Consider the following 22675-nt stretch of genomic DNA (forward strand, 5'->3'; position numbering starts at 1 on the left):
AATCCCTGGCCGAGCCCGCCCCATCTCCTCATGTATGTCAATACACAATAACTCACCTCCTTCAGTAAGGCCTGTTGGCATCCTTGGGCCTCTTCAGCTGCACCTTCAGTCTCTTCATGCCGATCTGGAAGCCGTTCATGGCCTGGATGGCAGTCTGGGCGCTGGAGGGGTTGTCAAAACTCACAAAACCTGAGGGGGGAAGTAACAGAATGAAGGAAATCAAACACAAACATCAGCCAACAGCTGCATAATTCATGGGGAGGAAAAAGGTCAAAGTAGACGAAGCTGAACTGACGCGAAAGCACGTCTTTCTTTATATAAGAAGAACCACAAGGTGACTCACCAAAGCATTTACTCTGGTTGGTGGCGCGGTCCACAAACACCTTTGCAGAGATGACGTTTCCGAAGGGAATGAACATCTGCAATATCTCAGAGTCAGTGAACTCCTGTGGCAGGTGGTAGATGAAGATGTTGCAGCCCTCTGGACCTGGACACAAATAGAGCCACGCAGACACAGACATGACAAGACAAGTGAGGCCAGCAGTGTCGACTGCAGTGGTGGTGCTAGTAACTCAATGTGCAACAATAATAATACACTTTATTTGTATAGTACTTTTCTAGATCATCAGAGATGCTTTTCGTGACTTGAAAACCATGAATTTGAAGTGCTTTCAAGGAATAGTTGGACATTTTTGGAAATGCATTTATTTGTTTTTCCCTCCTGCAATTGAACAACATCAATAAACCTTTCACCGCATTCACTTTACATACACTTTATTATTGAATTTTTCCAGGATGGACAGATGTGCAATAGTGTGGACATAATAATAATAATAATAATAATAATAATGATGATCATGTACAGAAAATAGAACATTTATGAAGAAAAACTAACCAGAGTGAAAGTTCCCAGCGGCTCTGAGCGGCTGCACTCTGGCACAGCGGTGCTTTGAGCTAATTGCTAGCATCAGCTCGTGTGCTCACAGTGACGAGGCTAACATGCTGACGTTAACGGCACCCTGCGGAGGTCTTGACCTATAGTGCTATGGAGCAAATTTATTTTTAATGGCGCACGCGAGAGAAGTGATATGTGCTCCTGCCAAGGGGTTCACAGCACGAGCTACAGGTGGCTGCAGAGGAACACAGCTATCCTCCAATAAAGGCAGAAGAAATGTAGCTATTTTTAGAAATGTTATAGACGAAACAGCAACAAAATAATCAAAATAATACTGTATGGATTTGTTCGTAATGTAAATACTCAGCGGGTTCAGTCTTTATCTTCACTGTGGTAAATCACATAATTCAAATAAGTTGTAAAAGTCTGCCAAACATTTCCATATCATAAAAACCATGAATGAAAACCAACAGATATCCTAGAATGACTCTCTGTGACATTACATGTGTTATTTGTGGTCAAGGGGCTCAAGAAAGTTCTGAAGAAATTATTATCCATATTGGATAACCCGGACCAGACCCTCCTTCAATTGAACAACATCAATAAACCTTTCACCGCTTTCACTTTATACATGCTTTATTATATAATTTGTCTTACATTTAATATATCTTACTCTGCTATTTTATTGCATTGTATATATTGGGCATTTTTTCATACTTAATATTAATATTTTATGTTTACTCTGTAACCTTGCTACTGCTACAACCAAATTCCCCCCTGATGAATAAAGTATCTATCTGTCTATCTATCTATCTATCTATCTAAAACATGCAAAACCACTGTAATGTTCCTCTGAGATATGAATATTTTACCTTCTCGCTGCTGCAGCTGCTGCGGCTGCTGCGGCTGCTGAGCCACCAGTGTGGGCTGGTGGGGGAACGGCTGTCCCACCAGGCTGTAGGCAGCAGGGTAGGTGGCTGATGGGGAGGAGGAACAGGTGGACAGGTGAGCAGAGAGCAGCGGTGAGGCAGGACAGAGACGGCAAACTCATCACCTCAAAACAACATCTGCCAGAGCTGCATTCAGATTTACGAAAACACGGAGATGCTCTGCTTTTAGTTTGTGGTGTGCGAATCAGATATAAGTCTGCAGGTATATACATGTTTAATATATGTGGATGTTTTGTTTTTGGATGTACATTTGTACTTTACACATGCAGTGTTGGGTAGTCGAGGGTCGCAACGGTGATGTAGCTGCATCCCATTATGTTACATAAAACTCTTCCACAGACTGGAAGTTGATCTCTCGGAATTTAAACTCCAACGTCCGTCCAGTCAAATGTATGCAAAATCCCCATTTGTGAGATTATTTTTTATTAAACGGATATTCTTTTCCTACAAATATTGATACTTCAAACATTAAATGGAAACTCATTATCAGTAGCAGCGAGAACACAGTGATACATTCATATGAATAAATGACAATGTATGTCGCTTTTTTATGTCACTTTATCTCACACAGTCCATACTGACAGTGAGGCTCACCTGTGTAGTGCTGCATGCCTGTATAAGCTTGCTGCATCGGGTCCAGGACAGGACTCTGGGCTGTAGCAGAGTAAACACATCGTCACCAACTGATATATGCACACACACACACACACACACACACAAGTATGCTATTTGGGGCACATCAGCATGCTCCAAATAACATGTACTGCTTTGATGTAATGTCCTCTTGATTAGACCCTCGTGGTTGCACATCAAAACGAGAAGCCTGCGTATCTGTGGAGGAATATCATCTTCACAGCAGCAGAGTGGTTCTTTACTTTCTTGTGTCGCTGCTGTGAAGGACGCCGTGGCCGTACCTTGGTAGGCATGAATCCCGTTGGTGAACAGGGCCTCAGTTGCTGATTGGCCGTTGGCCAGACCTGGCAGAGAGGCGTAGCTGTTCAGTGTGAGCGGTGGAGGCAGAGCCGGAACAGGTGTGCCCGCCATGGAGGGTGGAGTGTTGGTACCTGCAGGAGACATTTTCCTTTTCATTCAAATAGGTTCAATCAACAGCAGAAATGTAGAAGGAAAGAGCCTGACAGAAAGGAGATGTGTGCTGGGGGTCAAGGGGATTTATCAATCAACAGAACAATTATTTGATTTTCATTTCTGAAGATTGTTTCTTTTAGTCATTTATTGTATTTCCAGTCAAGTCAATTTATTTATCGAGTGTAATATCCCAATTCACACGTTTGGCTCGATGAGCTTTGCAATCTGTAGCCGACACCACACGGCACCCGCCTTCCTTCTACCCATCGACTCAAAGGGTCAAGGGGCTAAAGAAATTGCTGAAGAAATTACTATCCATATTGGATAACTCGGACCAGACCCTCCTCCAATTGAACATCAATAAACCTTGCACCACATTCACTTTATGTACACTTCATTATTGGATTTTTCTTAAATGTAATATGTCCTGCTCTGCTATTTTATTGTATACGCCCTCTTTTCTTCTACGCAGAGGAAAACTGATTTAAAACTGAACTGGGAAAAAATAAATGAAACCTCTGGAAGAGCAACTGAAGAGGGATTCCTCTCCCAGGACGGACATATGTGCAATAGATACCAAAATAATAAGAAGAGGAAGAAGAAGAAGAAGAAGAAGAAGAAGAAGAAGAAGTAGTAGTAGAAGAAGAAGTATTATCATGTACAGACAATAAAACATTTAAAAACATTTATGAAGAAAAACTAACCAGAGTGAACGTTCCCAGCGGCTCTGAGCGGCTGCACTCTGGCACAGCGGTGCTTTGAGCTAATTGCTAGCATCAGCTCGTGTGCTCACAGTGACGAGGCTAACATGCTGACGTTAACGGCACCCTGCGGAGGTCTTGACCTATAGTGCTATGGAGCGAATTTATTTTTAATGGCGCACGCGAGAGAAGTGATATGTGCTCCTGCCAACGGGTTCACAGCACGAGCTACAGGTGGCTGCAGAGGAACACAGCTATCCTCCAATAAAGGCCGAAGAAACCTGCAAGCTACTAAACACGGATGTAAACAATGCAGGATCAAAAAAAACTTGTACAAGTTTCTTCTTTCGAACAATCTAATGTTTTATAGGAAAGGAAATGCAGACGACACGTTTTGTGCATTTCGGTGAGCAACAATCATTCTCAATATGACTTCTGCTGGTTGACAAGAAACCTCCTCAGGGAGCAGGCGATGTTTATCGTGATCATCATCTTAGTCCAACATGCTAACATTTGCTAAAATACAGGCAAAGCAAGGTATTTGGTCATGAATCAAAGTATTGTACGCACTAAGGTTTTGACATGATGATGGCACTAAATTAATTAGCTAAGGGATCACCAAAGTTATTACCATACATCCTGCGGGGGACATCAATGTCTTTACTTTCACTGTTTACAGTTTCATTAGTTGGAAGTTGCTGCTTATGTCTGTTTCGTATCATTTTGTCCTGAGTTGTTGTTCTTTTCAAAATCTCTGAGCTCAACATTGTATGTTAGTCAGCGTTGATCTGGCTACAACACAGGCGCTCCAAGTATTTACAGGATGTAGGTACTCAAACTCTCCGTTTTACTGCCTTTTCCTATTAAATGTAAAAGCTAACATGGCTAACCTCATGCAGACTGAGGGAGGTGGGAAAAACAACAACATAGATGTTTGTTATTTGGTCCTCTTCGGTCCACCTCTCTTTGTGTAGCCGTGCTCATATTTCAGGCAGAGATCTAATCAGGGCCGGCCGGGGCCAGACATCGCTGCCTCTCATTACCTGAAGAGGGGGTGATGGATGAGATCGGCGTGGCAATGATGCCGCTGTGGTTGAGGGCGGCGAGTTGCTGCATGTGAACCGCCGCCACGGTGGCAACAGGAGAGAGGTAGGTCGACTGCGCCACCAGGGCCTGCTGCTGCATCAACTGGAGGGAGGGAGAGAGAGAGAGAGAGGAGGGGGATTGATGATGTGAAGGATCTGACAGTGTTGTTGTGTGTCCAGTGCAGACGTAGGTGTGTGTTCCCCGAGTGTAATCTCAGGCTTATAAAGTAGAGAAATTAAACCAGGAGACTTTATAAAAGCCAATAAATTGAAAAGAAAAGAAATAAAAATGGCTCAACACCAGACATTTGGTGAGTGATTTCTGTAGATTAGAATTGCATCATCATAAAAGTCATAAAAGTCGAAACATATTTAATATAATTGCCGTGGCTCCAGTCTGAACCTCAATCAGGAGTCGGTGTGTTTGAAGGCCTCGTCTCATAATATTAAAGTTATGTTAAAATAAAACGTCTTTGGTGTCTCGCTCTGTTTTTTCATGCCGGACGCTTCACGATATTCCTAATCAGTCAGTGTGCTGAACCAGGATTGAATTGGTATTATATTAAACATTATATATATAATATATATTGAATCCTGCCTGCTTTACATGTACCAGCACTTTTCAGAAAGAACTTTTATTTGGAGTTTTAGTTTAACTCTTTTATTGAACAAAAGAATATCACTATAAATTTAGCACATCCATTACAGGCGGGGGAAAAAAAGAAGAAGAAAAGAAAAGCGTCGTCAGGCCTCCTTAAGCATCGCACACTGAGCGGCTGTAAATGAGCCAAATCTGAAACCATTTGCAGTAAACGGTCAATTAACAACAAGAGCGGTAACGTGGCTTTACTCGAAATCTCCTCGTACGACATTAAAACGCTCGTATTAGAATCGCAAGGAACAAACCGAGTAGAGTTTGCGGTCCAGAACGTTCGGTAGATTTTTACATCAGCTTTTACTGCAGTGCCGGACTTCAATCGCGTCATTGTTCTTCACAGACCAGCAGTCAGCACAGAGGACATTACACGTCATCTTCACTGTGTTCCACTGTGGATATTTACTAAATAAAAGAGTACAAAGACCCCTCAGCAACACTCATGTCTAGTGTTCTCTTGAAAGGCGAAGTGTGTGTCCCTCGAGTGTCTATCTTTGTGTGTGGCAGAAGGGGACACGGTGGGGGGGGAGACGATAGGGGGTCTTACTCACAGCATGTGTGTAAGCGTTGTAGGCCCCGAGGTGCAGGGTCATGGGACTGATGACCCCAGCTGAGAGGCCACCTGCTGCATCCGCCGGAGCCCTCGCTCCTTCTCTGAATCGGCAAACTTCACCACCAGGCTGGACGAGGCGCCCTGCGGAGGAAACGAGACACTTCAACACAACTGGACCTCCCGGTGGTCTCGGGATCCGAGAGTCATTTCTCCTCCATCTCCCCTCGTTTTGGTTCTTTAGTGTCAGGCATCCAATGAATGCAAATATGTATGTTCACTGTTTTCATATTTTTTGTCTTGACTGAATTAAATATATTTGTTACATGCAGATTATTTTTTTGATTTAGTTGATTCGGTTTAGTGGTTTTACAACAAGTTACCAGAAAAAAAAGCTGAGTGTGTGTGTATGAAGAGGAGGGGGACAGAAATGAGGAGTGGTGACTGTTAGCTGAGTCACCACGTTGAGTGTCTAAATGACTGGATTTGGAGCGTCTAAAAGCGTGCACAGTGTATTTGAGCACACGTGTGACCATGTGTTTCTCTGCACGTGCGTGTGTGTGTGTTCGTGTGTATGTGTGAGTGAGTGTGTGTGTGTGCGTAGGGGCGGGGGACTCACGGGTAAAGTGCGACTCCCGTGCAAAGCGTTGATGGCGGCCTGGGCCTCTGCGTTGCTCTGGTACTTTACAAATGCACAGCCTGCATGAAATGACACAGCGTTAAACAAGGCCTCACACAGACACTCACTCACACACTCGCTCGCTCACTCGCTCACTCACTCGCTCACTCGCTCACTCAGTCACTCACTCGCGGTGTACAGAAAGTACTTCCCTTTAAAAATACATTAGTAGCCATCTTACATCCAGCGTTTCATCAGTTACCGTGGCATCATTAAACATGGTCCACAAAACATTCATTGCTTCATCAATCACAGTCCGTAAACCACCAAACGCATCATTAGCCATGACCCATAAAACCTATTGCACCATTAGTCACGCTTCATGCACCAGACGCAGAAAGAAATCTAGCATCTGTGTTTGAACTGTCGCCGGACTTTGATTTACACGGCAAATATCATTAGCTTTGTTGTTAGCGACAATAATAATTAACATTCGCGTAGTGGTGAAGTGCTGAAGGCTTGATTCTCAAGACGGGATAAAAACACAAAGTTTGTTTCACTGAGTTTGACGTTAACGGTCGTGATCGGTTCATCTCAGAGATCTGTAAACGCAAAGGGAGTTAAAGGTGTTTTGGAAATAGTGGCAGGTAGCTTCACTGGGGCAAATATGAATGTGGGATTTAAGCTAGTCACACATTTAGAGACAGTAACACGTTTACATTTCAGTCTAGGATATTTCACTGTAATGCTAAAACATTGCAAACATTGTTCAGTCCAGTGTATATAATGGCATGTATAATACTCGTTAAAATACATACACGTGGCTCTTTTGAATCTAAATGCACTTCATGTTTTTGTAAACATGACTTCCACATAAAGTCTGCAATGTAACCGAGGCCCAGCAGTCTGTTGTCATCTGGAAACAAGTTATCTTATTACAGCTTTTATTCTGTGTCATACGCTTTATTATATATATCCACAACAATTACTGTGTGTTATGTGCCTGTTATAGTCAGATGTGTGTGTGTGTGTGTGTGTGTGTGTGTTGCCCCATGTTCCACGCTGGATGGAACCTACTTAGTGCATTTATTTGTGTTATATAATATATATATATATATAATATTTTAGTGACTATAATATATATATATACATATACATTATATAATATTATATATATATGTATATATAATATATATACATATATATATATATATATATATATTATATTCATGTGTGTGTGTGTGTGTTGCCACATGTTCCCACGCACACTGGCGCTACCTTTGCTGGTGCCGTCGGGCCCGCGCAGCACCGTGCACTCCTCGATGCTGCCGAACGCCTCGAACATCTTCCTCACGTCGGTGTCCGTCTGCTGCTTCCCCAGCATGCCCACGAATAGCTTCCTGTCTTCTATGGGGAAGGAGGTCGCCGGGATTGGGAGTGAGGTTACAGAGGGAATAAAAGGGGGAGCAGATGTTTTATGGGAGAGGTGTTTTACAGGCGGTGAACAATGGGGGTAAAGTGGTAGTGGGGGGAGGGGGGGGGGAGGGAGGGAGAAGTGCCATGTCACCGTACATGCATAAATAATAAAAGACAACGACAGAGGAGGCAGCAAGGACAGAGGAGGGATCGGCCTGCTATGCTCCACATGGCCGCCAGGGTGCAGCAGCAGGAACATCACAACAAACAAACAGCATCTGGCGGTGACTCAAATGTTTGTCGCCCTCCGTGTTGTGAGAGAAGCGGCTCCGTCTGTGCCGGATCAGACCTGCATGTTCTAGACCAGCATGTTCTAGACCATTATGTTCTAGACCTGCATGTTCCAGACCAGCATGTTCTAGACCTGCATGTTCCAGACCAGCATGTTCTAGACCTGCATGTTCTAGACCAGCATGTTCTAGACCAGCATGTTCCAGACCACCATGTTCTAGACCTGCATGTTCTAGACCAGCATGTTCCAGACCAGCATGTTCTAGACCTGCATGTTCTAGACCAGCATGTTCTAGACCTGCATGTTCTAGACCAGCATGTTCCAGACCAGCATGTTCTAGACCAGCATGTTCTAGACCTGCATGTTCTAGACCAGCATGTTCCAGACCAGCATGTTCTAGACGTGCATGTTCTAGACCAGCATGTTCTAGACCAGCATGTTCCAGACCTGCATGTTCTAGACCAGCATGTTCTAGACCTGCATGTTCTAGACCAGCATGTTCTACATGCAGGTAGAACATGCACACTTGCACACTAGAACATGCACACTAGAACACTTTTGGGGGCGGCTTTAGCTCAGTGGGGTAAGAGGGCCGTCCTGCAACCGCAGGGTTGTGGGTTCGATCCCCGCTCTCCCCATTAGTTGCAAGTCGAAGTGTCCTTGAGCAAGGCACTGAACCCCCAGTTGCTTCCCGGGCGCTTCACCGCAGCCCACTGCTCCTTAATAACTTAGGATGGGTTAAATGCAGAGAACTAATTTCCCCTTGGGGATTAATAAAAGTGTATATTCTATTCTATTCTTGTCTAGAACATGCAGGTCTAGAACATGCAGGAACACTGGTCTAGAATCTAGCCCAATGTTCCTACATGTTCTAGACTATAGTGTTCCTGCATGTTCTAGACCTGCGTGTTCTAGACCTGCATGTTCTAGACCAGTGTTCCTGCATGTTTTATAGCCCATTGACTGTCAATCATGTGTGCGTTGCGTCCCTGCATCCCTTTCTCCAAAACAGGGCCAATAGATTTATAGATCTTGTGATTATTTTTTATTTTCCTTAACATCAGGTCATTCACTGGAATTGGCTCAGTTCTGATGGCGTCGTTTCGGAGATTGTCCCAATCTCCAGGACCGGACACGGACGACACTGCATGTTGGTTGTTGCGAGTGCGGACCCAAGACTAAACGTCCTGTTGGTGGTGTGCAGGTGGAGCGGTTGTGTGAACAGGTGCTGTGTTTCTCGGCGGGGGCGGGTGTCTCTTACCCCCTCTGCTCTCGCTGTCTGCCGGCTTCACTTGGATCGGACGGTTCATCTGGAATGAAAGAAGTCGCGTGGCGTGGTCAGTTTTAAAACAGCACAGTGAACATTGACAGCAAGAAAACAAACAAACCATGTACTCCTGGAACTTCATCACATTGTGGCCGGTAAACTAAGAAAGATGACATCTATGTACCGACGTCCTGTCGCCCTCTATAAATGTTATTCATGCTTTAGTATGATGTGGTGCTGGCACATGCCTGCAGGTAGGGATGTTAGAGAATTAGGCCTGAGCTCCAGTTTCCTACAACCCCTCACTAATTTCTAATGGCTATGACACCGATATCTCTCTCTCTCTCTCTCTCCCCAAGTCTCTCTCAGAATCTGTTCTAATCCTGCCGTCTATCGTTCCCTCTCCCCCTATCCCACGAAGCCATGGAAAAGCACACACCCACGCAGGATTGGAGAAGTGATGAGATTAAGAACGCTCGCCGGCTAATCTGGATTACAGGAGCACGCGGCATCAGAATAGCGAGAGATTCTGAGGCCAACGGAGAGAGACAGAGATGAGGGTATACAGGGTTAGAGAGGAAGGAATCATAAGTGGAAAAACAACCGAGAATAAAAGAATGACAAAGTAAAAAGAGAGCACACGGGACTCTTAGAGGGATTAAGCGACCTTTTCATAATGCATTCAAAAGACAAGCTGCTGAGATGCCACTTTATAATTATCCTCCCCACTATTTAACAAAACCCCCCCATATGGAATCGTGCACACATCAGGGCCTCGTCTTTCAAAATGTACCGAGCATGGGCAAAAGAGGGTTTGAGTGGAAATGAAGAAAAGAACAAACAAGAGAGGGCAAACGGGAGAAGGGTGGGATTGAGAGGTAAGGAAGGAGCATATGGAGGAAAGGATGGAGGTGGGGGATGTGAGTGCGTGTGAAGGGGAGGAGGAGGAGGAGGATGAAGGAGGGAGGGAGGGGCTGACGTTGGTGAGAGCAACAGAGTGACACTCTGTTAGCTGTGGCTTAATGAAGGTCTTAATTATGGAGCTGGTGACATTCTAGCCAGTCACTGATCCCGTGGCACTGATTGATCCGCTGTGATCGGTCACCAGGAGACGCGATCGACCGGGGGCCGCGGCTGCGCTGCTGCCGCCAGGACCCGCATGCACAAACACCGTCGCCTCCACGCCACCGTGGAACCCAACCGCCGGCTGAAATACCACCACCGACTGCTGCAGAGGGCCCCCGCGTCCCCACACCGAGCGCCTTCAATTGATTGCACCAATTAACGCGATGATAGAGGAGACAGAAGGGCAACGTCTCAAAACCATCTTCCAATCAGTCAAGCAATTGTGGGCATCTGCCGCTGCGGTCGCTGAATAGTAATTTCTGTTTAAATTCAGAGTTTTTTCATTCGCAGTGAAGATAACTTCACCGCGACGCGGCCCACGCGCCACGGGGCCGGTACTCCTGGCGTTGCCGGGTGCTTTGGAGAAAAGCACTTCACAGAAATGACTTGTGCTGTTTTAAAAGGGTCCATTCGTTGTCTCTAGTCATTTACACCGATACCCATCTTTATTATGCTATTTGCACTCGTAAGCAAACATGCAGTGTTGTATATTTGCACAGTTTTATCTTATTGTGGAGTTTTGTACACATGGATATCACGCCAACTATTAAGATGGTTTTCTTTAAAGGATCGTCAACAAGAGGTTGCAGTAGCTGAGGGTGAATTCCACATTTTATGAAAAGACAAAGAGGGAATAGCTTTAAACAAATACTATTAAATCAAAGCTGGTGGTTCAGGATGCAGGAAACGGGGTCAATTCTGTGAACCACAGCAAAAGATTCATGATCGATGGTGCATGGTCAGATATGACGATAAGATGTGACATACAGTAAATTTAAATATTTATTCGTGTTTTTCCCCTTTAAATTGAACTTTGAGGAATACGATGTTATTCCTCAAAGTTACATTAAAAGCTAGTGTAGGTTATGTATTTTAGAAACCTCTTTTGTTATATTTGTTTATTTTACATCCCAACAGCTATGAATTAATCAAATACTCTGACGAATAAGCAAAATAAATCAATTTGTTCACCTGTCTGCCTCACCGCTCGTCTTCCTGCTACTTTAATTGGAAAGAGTCACTGGGCGGGTTTTATCGCATGGATAACTTTTATAATCTAGCTTTCTCTTGCTGGCACAACCGTCACAAATATGACACGGACAAGACCCGAGTGTCGTCTGTGCTCCTGCCCCACATGCTGTACACTAACAACACACACACACACACACACACACACACACACACACACACACACGTTGTCTTTTCATAACAAATACAGCCTGTGGACTATAAAACTGAGATTAGATGGATCACTTCTCGGTGTGGCATCGTGTCTGACCGGCGGGTTAAGATCCGGGCTCAAAGCGGATGCTCCAACCACATGGCAGGATGTGTGTGTGACATCTTTGATTGATTCTGTGTTTGAGCGATGTCGGTACTTTTCACTGCAGGAGGAAACAGCGACGGCGGTGATGGAGAGAAGCGCAGCAGATGGCCCAGGAGAATATATACGAGAGGGAAAACAGTGAGAAGTGGAGGCCATCGAGGCTGTGCCACTTCAGATCGGCACGGCAACCGGCCCCAGTTTCTCTGACGAAGACGGCGCTCGCATGGCCGTCGCCATGACAACCCCAGTGATGAGAACTCTCCACATCAGGTAAACAAGGTTGCCCCGAATGACGTGCGCGAAAGAGACGGCTGACAAAACAAATGAGGAGGACAAAGGGTGCTTCTAGGTCGCGAGATAGAGGGATTAGGTGTGTGCGTGGAGGAGGGGTGGGACGAGGAGGAGAGGAAAAATGAAAGACACCGCAAACAAACAAAAAAGAAAAAAAGGATGATGGAGGGAGCGCTCGTGCCTGTTGAATGTTGGCGCTGCCTCGAGAGCAGATGCAGGAGCAGGAGAAAAATATCTCCCTCTAAGCCTAAACCACGAACGCACACTTTACAGTCATTTGCTCTCTCTCCTCCCCTCCTCCTTCTCCTCATCCTCCTCCTGTTGCTCCTCCTCCCCTTTCTCTCTCCGGCTTGTTTACAAAAACAGTCCCATAAGCACAGACCAGGCAAAACCTGCTCACAGCCATTTATACCAGTGTGCTATCTGATTTGTTTCTCCCCCTCGTGCTCCATCTCCAAACGCACACATATTACATACAATCATCCGACGACACACACACACACACACACACACACACACGCTCTGTATGCTCCTGTCGCTCACAGCAACATCGACACACACTTAATCTGATCTCTCTGCGATGCCGCGGGGGATTTTTCTGGGATTATGAGATATTAAATCCATAGGTCATTCAATCAAATCACAGGCCGACCCCTTCGCCATCGCGCATGACCCCCCATATCGTCTACGCCCGTCACGAGCGCGTTTACATCCACCACGACAACGTAGACGTAGACAGAGCATCGTTTACGGTCGGAGCGAGTGAGGCATATTGATGATGATATTTTTCTCTGAGCAGATGATAATCTCTCCGCTCTCTGCTCAACGCAGCCCGTGTGGTTAAGTCTACAGCAGCTGTGTGTGTGTGTGTGTGTGTGTGTTTGTGTGTGTGTGTGTGTGTGACACATTTCTGTCGCCTGTTTTCTCTCCAATTTCAATCCATTGGGCCTGAACAGCAGCCACTCTGAATGGCAAATGCATCAGCAGAGAGCATCTCGCTCTCTCAAGAACATGTACAGCAGGGAGGCTGTACATGAGTTGGAGGTGGAGGGTGGGGGTAGTGGGTAGTTGGGTGGGGCGGGGGGGGGGGGGGCACAAAGAAAATGTTCTGTCTTTGCCTCCCCTCCGCTCCATCACACAGAGCTGGTCATTGCATCGTGCCGGTCGCCTAGCAACCTGGCAGCCCTCGTCCCCACCATCTCCAGGCAACGAGACCTGCGACCGTAATCAACCTGCCAGCTCCCGTCACCCCCCCCCATCCCCTCCCCCTTCCCCTCCCCCTCCCCTCCCTGCTCTGTTCCTCTCCCGTCTCTGCTGCTCTTGCTCCCTCGCTTCTCCTCCATCCACCTCCTCGCCACAAATGCACTTACGCTGGGACGCACTTGTGAATTCACCCGGGGGGAAAGAACAAGCACAGGTGGAAATTGGTATATTCACAGGCAAAAAAAGAAAAGAAAAGGGAGAACAATAAATAAAAAAGGGGAGTAGAGATTAAGAGACGCAGATGATTGTGAGCGTGCACAAAGAGTTGGAACAAAGCAACAGAGGCAGGGCCGAACATAAATAAATAAATCAGAGATGCATAAGTACGGTCTGTTAATGATTCCACACGTGGATGAACACACAGATGCGCACACACATGGGCGGGCAGGCAGGGAGGAAGCAGGGAGAACGCCTCCCTTCAGCCGGTCGCTAAGTCAGTCAAACACAAAGAGACGGACAGCTCAACGCCTGCACAGTTCAATAATATTCAATCAATGAGCCGGTCTTCAGTGTCAAAGCTGCTTCCCAGCGCCGTCTCCTTCCCCTGCAGGGTTCACTAGTCGGTCCAGCACCACGGCGGATGTGACAGCTATTGGAGCTGACATCCAGCCCACAAAAGTGCCTCAAAGTGTAGAGACTGAATCTCAAAGAGTACATTTCTAACAACACTCAGGTTGACTCTCAATTGTTTTGTCTCTCCTGACTGTTAAATATTCATGTCAAGTGTTGTTTGACTCGACTCAGTGGAGCAGAAGGGAAAAAGAACTGAGTCGTGGACACATTTGTGTGTGTGTGTGTGTGTGTGGGTGTGTTTGGGTGGAGGGGGGGGGGGTACAGATAGGGTCCATATCCTACTTTCTTTTTGTTTTTTTGTTAACTGTACGGTAGTCCAGTGTATGTGTAGTTCAAAGAGCCTAATGAGCTTTGAGACAAAAGCCTCTTTCCACTCGTGTGTGTTCGTACCACGCACACTCCTTAACCCCCAAAACACACTATTCCCAGTAACAGATGTCTGTATTTAAGCTGATAAACACACTGCCTCAATGCACCTCCAACCCCCTCCACCCGGACAGCCACCCACTGTTCATTATCTCAAACTTTCATTCATCTCTTCCTCCCCTCCCCCCCAGCATCCCTTATTGCCTCCCCCCCCCCTGCCCCCCCCCCCACCCTTCATTTATCCAATTTCACCCATTTACCACCTCTATAAATCCAATCTGCATTCATCATAACAGTCGCCCCACAGTGACGTGCAGAGGACGTGCCCTTTCTGTTGTCTGTCAGTCAGCGCCGCCTGTCCTGCGTATTGATATGCATGCTTATGTAAATGAATCAACGCCTGGATGCACACTCAACTCCAGATAGATTCATCAAGTGAACACATTCTCTCCGAGGCCGCGCTAATTGCTATCATCATCATCACCATCATCATCATCGTCGTCGTCGTCGTCGCCGCAACCCCCTGACACCAGGACGGAGCCACATATGGAGGCTTTATCTGCTTATCAGAATCAGAATCAGAATCAGAATCAGAAACAGTTTTATTGCCAGGAATGTTTACACAAACGAGGAATTTTTTTTGGCGGAAGGTGCAACATTTGGACATGACAAACAAATCGTCAGATACGTGAACTGACATGTGAGCAGGTTCACGCGCTCGTGCTCACCATCGTCACGTCTCATGGCCGCGGCGGAACTAATACACTCTGTGCCTTCGATGTGCGGACGCGTGTCAGTTTCTACCTCGTTAGCCGTTGTTGCTATCAAACAAGAGACACTGACAGATGTATAAGAGACTGTGAACATCACCCTGCAACTGTTCCTGGCCCACATGGTCTCCACAGCAGCGCGATGGCTCAGACATTAAGAACACAACGTTCTGGCTCCACCACTTCCCATCTCATATCCTGCAAAAGCTGGAGCTATATTTAGCGTATGCATTTATTTCAGACTATTGATAAAACCTCTCTGTCTGCTCCGCCTGAGTCCTTACGGCTGAGTAAATGTCAGGCTTAGTCAGATGTTCCACTCAAAGAGGGCTCTCTCCTCTCGTATGGGCAGCTTAAACACAGAAGGCCTCGCAGCTCGCATCCTAAACACACGCACACGCACACGCACACGCACACGCGTGGCTGATAATGAATGAAGAAACCTGAGGGGAGCGTATAATAAACCCAACAACTTCCATCCATATCTTTTGATGTGCACTCCACCATGGAAACACGCGCACACAAAGACAAACAGACACGTACACACACACACAGCCGCGCGTGCACGCACACAAAAGCACACACACCCTTCATTAAACCGCGTTAGTGCGAACACCTGCCCTCCCTTCCCCCGCTGCACATGCAAATATACACCAAAACACACACACACGCGCGCAGCTACTTTCTCACTTGGGCACAGTGGCACGATTAAATACTTATTGCATTTAAAATGAACTGTGAGGTATTGTTGCAAATATTAATTCAAGGCAGTGAGTGTTGATGAGGATTTAATATATTGTATCTCTGCTGATGCAGATATGAGCTTCAGGGCTGCAACTGACTATTATTTCCCTTATCGATCACATGACAGGTTTGACATTTTGGGAAATGCACTAATTTGTTTTCATGCCAAGAGATAAAAGAATAAACCTCTAAATCTGAATGCTAAATAGGAAGCTAAAGTCCGTTAGCTCAGAATAAAGACTGGAAACACAATATTATGTGTTGATTAGCGAGTTGGTAGTGTGTTGGTACCCGTGGACAGAGCCAACTGTTTCCAGTCTTCATGCTATGCTAAGCTAACTGCTGCTTCATATTTACTGGACATACATTTGAACAGGCAAATGAGCGAAAATCCCCAAATGTCTAACTTTTCTATTAACCTACTGAAAATGTTTGTTTCCAAAAACGCCCAAAATGGTTAAGGGGACATCTTGAAAACCCAAAGAGGAAACCCAGGAAACAATTCCTTCTAAAAAGCTGGAAACAGTCTCTATTTGACATGTTTTCTTGAAAAATGTACTTGAATGTTTATTAATAAATAATGCAAATAAAGATCTTTGTGTCTGAGGACCGTTAAAAACAAAAAGCAACACGGTCTGGAGGATGCTGTGTAAAATGGCTTCTTTTTAACATGGATGTTATTGTCTCTGCGAGCCTCACACCAGCTGAGCCCAACGTGGCCGGAGATGAAGCGATAAGAACAGAAGGGACCAAAGTACAAGATGTCCAAACAGGATTGGATGTGAGCACCTCCCACCTCCATTTTCACACTTCCCCTCAGAGTGAATCTGATTTATTGCTCCTGCCTTTTTTCTTTCTTTTTCTCCTCCCTGGTCCAACTGCACCTTTCTCTCACTTTCCGCTCAATGTTCTTTTGACACTCTTCCTCCCCCTCTCACTTAGAGATGGACTCTCTCACCTGAAATTAAACACAAGGCCAGGTGCCACTCCGAGACTACCATCTGTTCGCCCCTGCCTGACGTCTTTCTTTTTCTTTCTTTCTTCTTTTTTCATTGTTAGCGGAGAGAGAAAAAAATCTGGACAAAAATAAAATAAAATAAAACCTTCAGACCGAGACTTACTTTCCAGAGAGAACTGCGAACAAAAAAAGCCGCACTGAGTGTTAATGACATCCTTCAGCTTTCTCTTCATTCAGGTGAGCTTTCATTCTCCTCTCAGTCCAATAATTGCTTTCATGTTATTTCTTTTGTATCGCCCGGACCATGAGATGCCAAAGTTAATTATTCTTTGCCAGTGCAGGTGCAATTAGATGACAATTACACCACAGCTGTTAGCAGGGGTGGGAAGCAGTTCTTGTCCGCGTGGGCGTGTGTGGAGCTAATAATATGGTTTTCGCCTTTTTTCCTTCCTCTTCTTCTTTCAGCGAGGGAGGGGAGAGGGCAGAGACGGATTGAGAGAACACAGGGGGGTTTCAGCTTGTTCCACACGGCTTAGAGGTAAGAGGTTGTGAGGAGGAGAGCCGCAGGGTTGAATCACAGGGGGGAAGAGGGCTTTAGCCATGGGGCATTGGGCCCGGCTGATCCCCTACGAGAGGTCAGGAAGGTCACGCTACTGTCACGCTAACAATGGGATTTCTTTTGTTGCCACACTAGTACCAGCCTGCTCCTTCAACTGTCCCCCAAAAACCTCCTGTTCGCCATTACCACAGTGTTCTGCTGAAACAATCAATAAGTCACTTTTTTTTTTTTTTTAATGACCGTTTTATTTATTTATTTGTCTTTTTATTGCGTTGTCTATAAAATGTCTTAAAAAATGGTGTAAAATGCCCATCGATGATATTCAGTTCATGTCACATGAGACAAAGAACAGCAGCTCACGTTTCCCAGAGCCAGAGACGTCTCGCATGTTTTCGCTTGACAAATTACCAAAATGAATACCAATGGGGGGTTTGGACTGTTTGTAAGATTAAAACGAGCAATTTGATCGCATCACAAAGCTAAATGAATGATTCATCGGATAAATCAATACTGAAATGAATCGTTAGGTGCAGCCCTACACTGCACTCCTCCTCTTTCCTCCAAAACTATGGTCACGCGCTGCCATTTGAGAGAGAGAGAAAAAAAGAAAAGAGGAAAAAGAAGGGGCGAATGATGTCGATTTCAACAGAAATAACCAAAAGGAAACAGGGGTGAGGCCTTGTTAGTGAAAGAGGAAGCAGCCGCGAGTCTGGGAGCGCACTCTGTCTCTGTAATGCCTTGCCTTGTCGCCGTGTCTCTCGTGGAGTCGGTTATTATAGAGACGCGGCTGTCATGTCATATTTAGCTCTTGAAATGTCATTTGGCAGCACACCTGCTGCCTGGCTATGCTAATAAAGCCAGGTTTAACTTTGATTAGAATTCAGGGGGAGAGATGGATGGGAAGGGGGAGGGAAAGAGAGAGGAGGGGGGGGGGACGGAGACCCATAAAGGAAGAAGAAACATCAGAGAGAATAAAGAACCGGAATAGTCACTCCAGCAGCGAGCCTCATGGCTGTCTCTCTCGACCCGTGACATGTAGCGAGATGACTCATGCCTTGACTGGATGGATGTGTCTGGATGCATCACATATGAAACATAAGAGAGAGAGAGAGAGAGCAGCCTCTGACCTTTATTGGAGCATATCAGCTAAAGGGGGAAGTCAGGCCTGCATGTCAAACTCTGTTAATTCTCTGGCATCGCTGTGTGTCTGTGTGGTGCGTTCAGATAGCCTGCATGCCAGATTTTTTCTGCTCCCTCTCTCTCTCTCTCTCTCTTTTTATATATATATTTACATGTCAGGATCTCAAAAAGAAGACGCACTCACCCCTGGTAGTGTCTTCTGCTCGTGCAGTGCATTCTGGGCTTTGAGGGCGGACTCCCGTGCACAATATGTCAGGAAGGCACAACCTGGAGACGAGAGGGAGAAGATCAGAGCGTCGATGTTTTCTGAATGTCAGATTCATGCGCTGCACATAATGTCTGGAGCTGGCAGTGCGATGTTATTGTGACTTCATCTTAATTGGCCATTTGCCCCTGAATGCCTGGAGGCAGAAACATGCTGCCGGAGTTTATTGTGTTCTTATTAATCATTTGATATATGTGCGTTGCTTTTATCTAAGCAACAGTTCTAGGTCAACACGCCTTAAACATTTCTAAAAATGCCTCCCGCCTTTAGTCAGCCGGCCGGGATTAAAATCTATTTCAATCGTCATGAAACTGAGACGAGAATTCAAATAAAACAACGCACATTTAACATTTTGCTAAATAGTTCTCCCAGCAGCACTGGAGAGCGATGGGATTATTAAATCACAATACCTGGAGACCGTTCAGACACAAACAGTCTGAATGGGTATTTAATATCACACTGCTAAGGCCAAATGTATGCAGACCCGCATAATAGAGAAAGGCCTTCATTAACCTTTAGGGCTCCCACAAATCATGAATATGCAAATGTATGCATAATAGGTGTTATAGGTGTTAGAGGACTGATGCCACCTGGCCTATACGTCTCCCAAATGGCTGACGGTTGATGTGGATTTATAAAAGTCTTTGTTTTCTGTGCTCAGATTTGCATTAGAATTGACAGGCCGGATAATTGTTGAGCTTCGATCGCGGTGACCAGCGTCAGTCCATCTGTCGAGCGGGATCGGGAAGGTGCCGAGGCCGCACTCGGCACCGGGTGCGATTAAAACTCTTAGAAATGGACTGACATCACCACGTGAGGCCAATTATGTACTGGCAAAATACTTTGTGTGAGATTGATCTCTGACGGCGAGCTTCCTGGTCTGAGTGTGTGGAAGGTTTTTAATAGCAACGCCCTGAAAATTCCTCTTTTTTTCATGCATTTTTAAAACAATTTTGGTATCCAAAGGTATCAGCTTGGAGGGAAAACTCCCAGCATGCATCAGGGGGTCTCGTGAACATAATCCTCACGTGTTTTATTTGTGTTTTACACTGTGCCAAACAATGTTTCCACGTTTCAGTTGTTTTCATAGTTTTCTCCACGATGTGAGAGACGAGTGGCTCAAGCTGCAGTGGATTGTGTGTTAATCTACAGCAAAAGCCAGTGGCTCCGCCTCTGGTCCTCAGGCAGGGCGCTGAACTTTAAACTCTTGATAATAAAAGTATGACAGTGTGAAAATATAATACAGCATATAATATAATACTCTGATATATGGTTACAATGACCAATCCCAGAGTTAGTCCATTTCTACTGAAATACTTTGCATTGACGTGGACTGAAACACAACGTGACAGTATTTAGTGTAACTCCTTTAAAAAACGGTTGAATATTAAATCTTTTAGTCCATTAAACATGAAGGTGTAAACTCATCCCCAACTGTGAATCAGTTTGTTTTTTAAATCAATAGTGTTAAACTGAATCAGGGTCCTGGAGGGGCTGAATGAGGACTGCTGGTATTTACTGAGAATTCAACCCAAACTAGGACATACATACGATTAATAGGCTTAGCTCTCATGGTGACTAACACTAAATTAACAATCTGTTCCCCATATGGGAGGTCTGGGCCCTCCGGTCCTCACCTTTGTGCATCCCTGTGTATTTGTCCTTTATCACCGTCAACTCATAGATCTTGCCAAACTGCTCGAAGATGGGCTTCAGGTCCTTCTCCTCCAGGTTTCGGGGTATTTGCCCGATGAAGAGCTTGATTGCGTCAGGCTCCTTCATTGAGAAGTCTGGGGAGGAATAATAACACACACACACACACACACACAGATTGGAGGAGGCGATCAGGAGGACCAGACAGGAGCCTGCGGGCTTGAATTCACACTGCACAGGAGGTGCAAACAGGAGGCCGGGGATGGAGGTGCAGATGGGAGCGCTCAGTGGGAATGGGGGGAAATAATAGTTTCTCCACCCTTGGAGGCATGGCAGTAATCTGGTTGGAGATTTTTGTGGAGTTTTCAACATAGATATCCCAATAAAACCCACATGACTCTCATGTAGGGCAACACATTAACATATTGATGTGTAAATTATTACAAATGAACCAGAGGGCCACGATGACTTCACTGTTTACCATTGTCAGAGCTAAGCAGAATACTATGGTGATTGAAGTGAGAGTGATGTCAATCTATTTATGGGGATTCTTTGCAATTAAACATCTTTTTTTCCACCAGATGGAGCCGACATGGGGTGTACCATTTGCATAGAAGACTAAATAAAAACATATCAGTAAACAGAAAAATGTCATTATAATCTCATGACGTTCATATTATTGGCAGGATGACAACATTATGGATCAATAATCACGATTCAAGACAACAGAGCGAAGAGATATCTTTGCTTGGCATAAAAATCATTAAAAGTAGAGTAAATAATAGTACACACAGTCCCTGATGCTCAGATATTCTAGGCCGCCTACATTCAAGCCCCGTGTAGAAACATGACAGCATGTCTGTCAACACAGCTGGAGACCTGCGCTCTCCTTGAGACTGACAACCAGCACGACCCCACAGGATGCCACACATTTAACCACAAAACACAAAACAACAAAGAGTTGTAAAAAAACATTTTTTTAAACGAAGAATAAAAAACCTCCATCATACCTGTGGTGCTGCTCGTGGCAAAGAATCGGCGCGATGAGTGGATCCCTTTATCCTCCCCCCCTCCCCCCCGCTGTTATGTAGTTGTTCAATTTAAATTAGTCAGTTCATTTGTCTGCGCGAGCGCTTTTGGATCCTGTAACAAGTTAGGCCTGCACCTCTACTATAACAACACAAGGAACATCCAGCGGCCGTCCTTTATTCGGCATGAGCGTGTTTTCCTCGACCTGCTTGTTGCCCCCCCCCCCCCCCCCCTGGCAGATGCTCCGAGATTTCCCCCCTTTTGAAATAAATCTGATACAAAAATAAACAAATCTCTCTGAATCCGTCTCGCTAAGCTGCGGGTGCAGGTGAATGTCGGCTTCCTTCGGCAGCCCGTGGGGAGTTGGCAGTCTGGCTGCTCGTCCTCTCCTCTCTCCCTCTGCCAGTGTGTGTGTCTGTACTCCTTTGACGTCGTAAGCCGGTGTCTCCCTCTCTGTCCATCTCAGCTCCATCCCTCCTCCCCTGGGCTGAACGAGCCGTGATGTCTGCCGCCAGGGACCGTCGCTAAACTACCAGCCCTGTGTGGGGCGGAGAGGAGGAGGTGAAGGAGGTATGAAACACAGCTGTGGCGGCAAAAATAGGCTGTTGAATGTTCATGTGTACATTAGCCACCACCACCACCACCACCACCACCAAGCTTTTTCACATTACGGTAAATGTTTGTTCTTCATAACTGTCCTACGGATTTGGAGATTGTGCAATGTTTTTATAACTTTTGATGACCCAATATCCCCAAAAAATATTATAATAATTCCTCCAAAACACCATTGGTATGCTGTCGGTAATGCTGCATTTCATTATTATTTCTGTTCTTATGCTTCAGCAACAACAACCACATTGTCTCTACGGTGATCAATAAAGGCACATCTACTCTTATGCTATTTGAATAAGTACCTATATATATTAGACCAATTTACAGTGTAATTAACTGTATTTTTATTTGTATTAACTGTACGTGTTGTTGGCTGTATTCTAAAGCATTACCTGATTTTCATATGATCTTGTTAACCTTGTTGCATGTCATATGTATTACAGACCTGTAAGTGTGTGTGCTATCGCCAGCTGATACACAACAT

General features: G+C 45.4%; 1 protein-coding gene across 1 annotated transcript in view; it reads right to left on the reverse strand.

Annotated features, from left to right (window-relative positions):
• The window catches only part of celf3a (cugbp, Elav-like family member 3a), a 24997-nt gene extending 3243 nt beyond the window's left edge, over window positions 1–21754 (reverse strand). Inside the window, 14 exon segments of the mRNA XM_056415159.1 lie at window positions 57–189; window positions 344–487; window positions 1768–1872; window positions 2440–2499; window positions 2760–2909; window positions 4676–4820; window positions 5924–5976; window positions 5979–6066; window positions 6542–6621; window positions 7820–7948; window positions 9511–9559; window positions 18817–18899; window positions 20535–20687; window positions 21561–21754. Of these exon segments, the coding sequence (XP_056271134.1) occupies window positions 62–189; window positions 344–487; window positions 1768–1872; window positions 2440–2499; window positions 2760–2909; window positions 4676–4820; window positions 5924–5976; window positions 5979–6066; window positions 6542–6621; window positions 7820–7948; window positions 9511–9559; window positions 18817–18899; window positions 20535–20679 (1359 nt within the window). The 5' untranslated portion in view covers window positions 20680–20687; window positions 21561–21754 and the 3' untranslated portion in view covers window positions 57–61.
• Between the last annotated feature and the right edge of the window lie 921 nt (window positions 21755–22675).

Source organism: Pseudoliparis swirei, chromosome 1 (assembly GCF_029220125.1).
Source record: "Pseudoliparis swirei isolate HS2019 ecotype Mariana Trench chromosome 1, NWPU_hadal_v1, whole genome shotgun sequence".
Classification (NCBI taxonomy): domain Eukaryota; kingdom Metazoa; phylum Chordata; class Actinopteri; order Perciformes; family Liparidae; genus Pseudoliparis; species Pseudoliparis swirei.